We start from the raw sequence: 7018 nt of genomic DNA on the forward strand, positions 1-7018 counted from the left end.
TTGGCTGAGCAGGACCTAAAGAGACTCACATACTGCAGAGTCTGCATTGAGTTTGAGTTTGAGTTTGAGTTTATTTAAAGCAGGGACAATGCATATTAATGAACATATACATGTAAATATGCAAGATTATAGCCAAATGGCTAATTTCCATCTTTCGTCCCTTCGGCAGGTTGATGTCAACAACATAGCATAGTAAAATCATCAAAACAACAGTAACAACAAATAGAATAGGTAGCCTTCATGGCTAGTATGAGTAGGAGGAATAATTACTGAGAGAGAACACAATAGGAAGAGATTAAAGAATAAAAAAGAAAAGCAAAAACAATGAAGAGTTTAGTGGGTCATGAAACACATGTGCAATACACAATATACATGGTTGTGGCAACAGTGCTGTTCTTCCAATAGCCAAACTTTAAGATGTTTGGTTAAAGAGGTAATTGGAACATGGTTTTTATATATAAAACAATATAATATAATACAAAAATGAATGGCTGAATGAAGAACATTAGCTTCTGTGCAAGAGGAGAAAACCAAGAGAAATATTGCATACTTGGAAACTAGAGAACCACTTTGAACATGTTCTACCTTTGCAGCCATGTATGGATGATGGGTTTAACATGTTGCTTATTGCTCTGCTACTGTGGTTATATGTAGGTATTTAATGATTTAGTCTGTTGTCATTGTATTAATTAACATTCTGTGGCCTTGCAGATGGAAATGTGAGTCCCAGACATTCCTTACACGACACTCTCTTACTTTCCATCTGCAGCTCTTTCATGAGCCCCGTGCTTTCTTTCATTCTTTATTTTATTCTCGCTGTCTACCCTGTTAATGTTGTTCCAGGTGTTCTGCATGGACTCAATCACAACAAAAAGTAAATATCTCTCAGGGGACATAACATTGCACCATGTTATGCCCTCTCGCTGTCTTTATTGCTTACACCGCTGTACTTCACCCCCACCTTTCCTCCCCTCTCCTCCGCTGATGTGTTTTCATGTCCTGACTCCCTCCTCGTTTCCCTCCTGATGTCTTTCAGGCTGTTCCTGAAAAGCCACAGTGGAACCGCAGGCAGACAGAGTAGTCTGGTGATCCATGGAGCAGACTTCAGTGCCAAGGACATGGACAATGACAACTGCCTGTGCAAGTGTGCCCTCATGCTCACTGGAGGTAAGTACAGCAAAGTGTATAACAGTCATAGATTGAATGTAAAATGGAGGTATAAAAAAAACCCTGAAACCTGTATTCTCTTGAATGGCCATGGAGCAACCTCACATACCCCAATTTAGGATTCCAGGATGACTACCACCAAACAAACACTGCTTATTCTATTTTTGTAGCACTTTTGTCTTATTTGTTTCACGGTATATCAGGCATACACATAATACTGTTTCATTTTAAACTATAGACATTAGGGGTGGGAATCACAGCATACCTCACGATATGATAAGCGTTGGTCCACGATACCAATGTCACGATACAACATTTCTGAGATAATCAGTATATTTCAAGTCAATCATATAGTGATACATCACAATATCTGTCTAGCTGAAGAAATCAGAGCATAGAGAACAAAGTACATACAGTCTAAGTATTAAATGTGGCTGGGGCATTTCCCACCATTATCATGCTGTAAACTCCCTCTTCTTCAGCCCGAGTTTCCCTCATTCATTTGAGCAGCACCACTGCAAGGTGACATGAAGTAGTGACACTCTGCGACTGAAACTGAGACTGTACTTAATGCACATATATGTTAGTTATGGAGGTCTACTTACATATATTAACTTTTTATTATGGTCAAAACTCCTAGTTGCTGTAAACGAGCCGATTGACGCTGTTCCTGAGTCGCGATATTTCAGAGTGAACTCTCACCCCCAAAAGACAGAGTCTTGTGATTGGCCAGTATATTCAGCACATTCGCTCTCAGAAGCACAGCTCCCCCCTCTGGAATGGTGGATGCACTGCTCCTCATTATCAAAACATTGTTTTAACAGTGTTTAAAAATTGCTTCTTCACGACTCCCCGCCGCAGTCCCTTTTATGACTTTGACGAAGGACGTTCTTCTTCTTCTACGGTTCAATGTACGCAACCGGATGTGCCCGGACTAGTGCCCGGAGCAGGAGGATCTGCTGTTGAGGAGAACCGCTGTTTACGTAACCAGACCGGGTTTTTTCAGAGATCTCGCTGAGCCCGAGATTACAATAAAACACAGCGTTCTGTTCAGCAGTGGCTGAACTGTTTGTTTAGAACCTTCAGGGCTTCATAAACAAGGTAATGACGCAGATACACACTAAAAAACAGTGTTCATTTGAACTTCCGGTCTAGGTCCGCTTTAAGAATGCTTTAATGCATTAATTCAAATATCAGTATTTTGCCCATGTATCAATTATATTGTAATTTTTATTGGAAGGACGACGATATATCACCAAATATATGCTGTTTCTGTGCAACTGTTTAGAGGTTGTTATGAACTGACACTGCTAACAATAGCTAAAACGGGATATGTTTGTGTCCATGTTTTTTTCTGTCTTGTCTCTGGAACAAAATCAAATCATACATCTTTGATTTATGTTTTTATGTTTCTTGCACGGACTTTCTTATAGCCATGTTGCAACCTACTTAAATCTCAAGTGCAGTGTTTTTGATAATGGATGAAATGAAAAAGTTTCTTGGTTTGGTGTTTCTTCAACCTCCATAAAGCCTTTTGCTCTGGTTGCTTTTATGACAAACCTCACACAAGTCGCTACTTCAGGTCATAATACTTATAACTTGCTCTTGTAAGACATATGCAGTTGCTTACGTGGGCACTTAAACATCTATCTGCACCATTCTTATCCTGTGAAACGAGCAAAATATGTCTAAAATGTATGTCTAAAAAATTAAATAAATCATTGGGCACGGCACCAAGTGTCAGAGAGACTCTTCTCCTGCTGGGTAAATGGAACCCTGTGACCCTTGCAGTCACCTCTTGGCAGCTCTATTGCCATGAAGTCTTGACCTGGTACTAATCAAGCATTTCTAAGAGCAGATGTAAGATCAGCTTGATCTCTTAGGTCATTGTGAATGGAGTATAGTTAAAGGGAACATCTGATCAAAACCCTCACTCTATTTGAATCATGACCGGCCTACAAGGCAACACAAAGCCTGAGTTAAAGTTGGTCTGAACCCAACACTGTACACGCCGTTATATACACAGAGTATCATCTGATGTATTCCCTGCATTATTAAGAGCAGATCCGACTTGAAATGATGTAAGTGTCTGGAATATATCTGAGCTACATTTATGAAGACAAACGCATCATGGCATGTTAAAGAATATGGAGGAGGACATACTGTGGACATTTCCCCAGCACCAGAACTTACAGTAGGGATAAAACACTGACAGTAAGAGGTATGGTAAATTCCATTTATCAGTTTTCGCCTTTTTTTTTTTTTTTTGAAAGAAGACATCATCATAATTTTTATGAAACGTTCCTGGAAACAGGGAGGATACTGAACCTTCTACAGGATTGCTGCCGTGCACATTGAATGTTTATGTGTGTGGTCTGTGGTTTATCAAAAGAAGAACATGTTACATGTTACATGACTACATTTTGTTGAGCTTGTGCAATGAAATGAAACAACACACACTTAAAGGTACTGTGTGTAAAATGTTGCAATATTGGTTAAGTTGTATGTTGCAGATGAATAACCCCACCCTTCCCTTCCAAGTGTGTTAGAGAACCTATGTTCTTGCTCCTGATACAACTATAAAATGCTCATTCTGGGGTATTAACATACTTTTGTTAATGATTTTACTCTAATATAATTCCACCTAACAGTTTCACCAACATTTTACACACTTCTACGCAAACTACTGTGACTCAATTCACAGTATAAACCATTATGTGCATGTATTTACAGCAATATCTGGAACACATGATATCATTTTGAATTGGTTAACAGATACTTTCCAAGAGATGTTTGGTAAATTGATTAAAATGTCATCTTATGCAAGTCATTAACCCTAGAACACTATCGCTCAAATTCAAAACACTATCACTAACACCAGGTGATTTTTACCCAAGATAACCCACACAATAAAAAGTACTTGTCATCAAAATATATCAAAACATGACAATACATGACACATTTGAGTAGTGTTCTTTTGTTTTAAACTGTGTCATGTCTAACAAAATGAAAGAAAAGTATCACGAGGGGACCATATAAAAATGCTCCAAAATTACTGGAAAATTAGGAATTTGGGAACATACAAAAAAATAATGAAGATGAAAACTTGGTTTTTGATCCACCCATTCCTGGGATATCTGAGACTTCCCTGGTGAAGGCTCAGTGTCCTTGGCACACAAATAGCTGCGGGAGAGAGAAACGAAATATGTCATATTTTGAATGGGTAAACATGACCAGCTGACTAAAATAACTGTATGATAATATGAATTATCTTGGAAATCACCACTTTGTGATAGTTATTCATAACCACTGCATTACATAAAGACAATATGCTATTCCAGGACCACTCTTAAATAATAAGTCTTATAATTGTATATGATAATGTAGCGCTTGTCTGAAAGAAAGAACATGCACAGTATGCTAGCTAGGTAATATAGCTTCAAGCTAAAAATAAGTAATAGGAAAACACCCATGATATCTTTGATGTCAAAGACAATGCTGAAGCTACCCAGAGACCCATGACACTCAGATAAACGCAACATCATGAAAATCACATACATTTATTTGGTCGGGTGAAAACCACCCGGCAATGGTGTTCTAGGGTTAAAATCATATATACATAAATAAACTACTAAATGTTTGCTCAAATTCAGCAAATTTGTTTGAGGACCCAAAAAATATCTCAGACAGATTTTGGGAATCACCTAAAGTTAAACCATGTTACCCAAACATATTTTATGGGGACCCAATTTTATGTTACCCAATTGATAACATAAATCATTATTAGAGATATTTGTTTATGATGTAAAGTTTTTGCCGCCATTTCTGCACCACATATACTTCATTTATACAGGAAGGAAAGGAAATTACAAATACAAACACCTTTTTATTTACAATAATTCACTATAGGACATTACCTTATCCAGGGAAAAAAAAGTTAAGAAAAGATACTAAAACGTGATGTAATGTGGTAACAGGTTTACGGTTTCAAACACATCTTTATTAAGGACTAGTTTGTACAGTGTCTTTAACCTTTTACTCCACTGGTACTCCTACATAACAGTCTTGTGTGTCAATCTGTATATAATCAATCACATCTGTGTGTTTGATTCCGACTGGTGCCAGTATTGTGTGTAAGTGGGCGTCCACCAGTTTCCATTATTTTCTGTGTACTGTATGTGTTCTACAATGAAGTTGCAATCAATGTGAAACTATAGCTGTGTGATTCCTGCCAGTAACAAGGGCAGAACATTGCCCCGAATTACCCTGTTCCTCTGGCTGGGAAGCATGAAATATCATGGTGTTGTCCACAGTGGTATTCAGGTCTGTCAGAAGAGAAGCTCAGCCATTTGTGACTGACACATGCCATTCCTCGGTATAGATTTCTATGTCGGACTGTATCAGTGTAATCTCAGTCTAAATCTTGACTTGGACTTGGACTCAGGTATTAAGGACTTGAGTTAGACTCTTGTTTGGTGACTAAGGATCATTCACCAAATTGGTCCATACCCTAACACACGCTTTTATTCATCGTCCACTCTAAATGTGATTACAATTCACAACATCTTGCTGAAGTGAGAAAGACTTCAAGTGACTGTACGATAACAATATAAATTGAAATAGCTATTGTAGGTTTTTCTTCTGAATCAGAATCGGATTTATTTCCAGGCATAGCTTTTGGTCTGGTCATTAGTAGAAAGTAGAATGTAATTATTTACAAAATATAAATGTGAATATAAATATAAACAACAATCTGTGCAGTGTATGTTGTATATTTTAAAGGACACAAGATTACAATGTGTGCAATGTGAAGTTGCAAGTGAAAAGTGGCAGTTTACAATGTCAGTGAGGTAACAGTCAGAGGAGTCACTCCCTCTGGTGGCCATTCAAGAGAATACAGTTTTCAAACATTTGCTTTACTTTTTGGTCTGTACAACATTTTTTTTAATATATATACAGTCTATAAATGTATTCATTGGCTTATTTATTCACCTGTGGATTGTGTGAATTGCATGTTATGACATTTTGCTCAGTTGTCCCTTTACTCAAACTAATACTGCACTTCTGTCCTCAGGTTGGTGGTTTGACGCCTGTGGTCCGTCCAACCTTAATGGCATGTACTTCACTCAAGGGCAACACATAGGGAAGTTGAATGGTATCAAGTGGCACTACTTCAAAGGCCCCAGCTACTCGCTACGAGCCACGGCCATGATGATCCGCCCACTGGACTTCTCATAGTCCTCTGATCTTCTACCTTGCATCTAGAATACTAAAAAGGGACACCATTTTAGCATTACCATTTCATTTTGTTGGCCATGGGAGTCAATAAATCTTTTACTCAATGTGGTCCTTCCTCCCAGAGCAGCAGCTACTGCTGTGCTTACTTTTGCTTCATAACCTTTCCCCTCTTTTGTCCTTTTGTCATGAGGAGGAAGACAGCTGCAAGATACAAGATACTTTTGTCTGAACTGATTTCTGTTCGGTTTACCCTCACCTGGAATTAGGGCACATTACGAGCACGGTATGAAGTCAGCTTGAAGCATGACGTCAAACTACAGTCCCTCCATTTATTCCTGGGGCCCCAATGCAAAGGACTTGACTCTCCTCTGGATGTGAAGCAGCTGTCACAGAGCAGCAGTGACACTTTAACTGCAGGACAGAGCATATCTGAGGACACAAATGAGAAATGTGGCTTGTTTTGTAAAGTATTGCTCACAGAATTACATGACTTTGTTATATTTTAGCACTATTGTTATGTATACACTACCCAAAGTGAGATAACATTGTCTTTTCTAATGTACAGAGTATCCCGAGTATTGCATGTTCACTTTTTAAGATGACCTTGTAATCC

The 7018-nt window shown here is 38.4% G+C and overlaps 1 protein-coding gene across 2 annotated transcripts in view; it reads left to right on the forward strand.

Moving 5' to 3' along the window:
• angpt1 (angiopoietin 1) overlaps nucleotides 1–6559 on the forward strand; it is a 70923-nt gene extending 64364 nt beyond the window's left edge. For both annotated transcript variants that reach the window (XM_083899255.1, XM_083899254.1), the window contains exons 8-9: nucleotides 1037–1167; nucleotides 6242–6559. In XM_083899255.1, coding sequence (XP_083755381.1) covers nucleotides 1037–1167; nucleotides 6242–6405 — 295 coding nt within the window. In that variant the 3' untranslated portion in view covers nucleotides 6406–6559. The remainder of the gene's footprint in view (nucleotides 1–1036; nucleotides 1168–6241) is intronic.
• The last annotated feature ends 459 nt before the right edge of the window (nucleotides 6560–7018 follow it).

Source organism: Microchirus variegatus, assembly GCF_963457635.1.
Source record: "Microchirus variegatus genome assembly, chromosome: 13".
NCBI lineage: Eukaryota > Metazoa > Chordata > Actinopteri > Pleuronectiformes > Soleidae > Microchirus > Microchirus variegatus.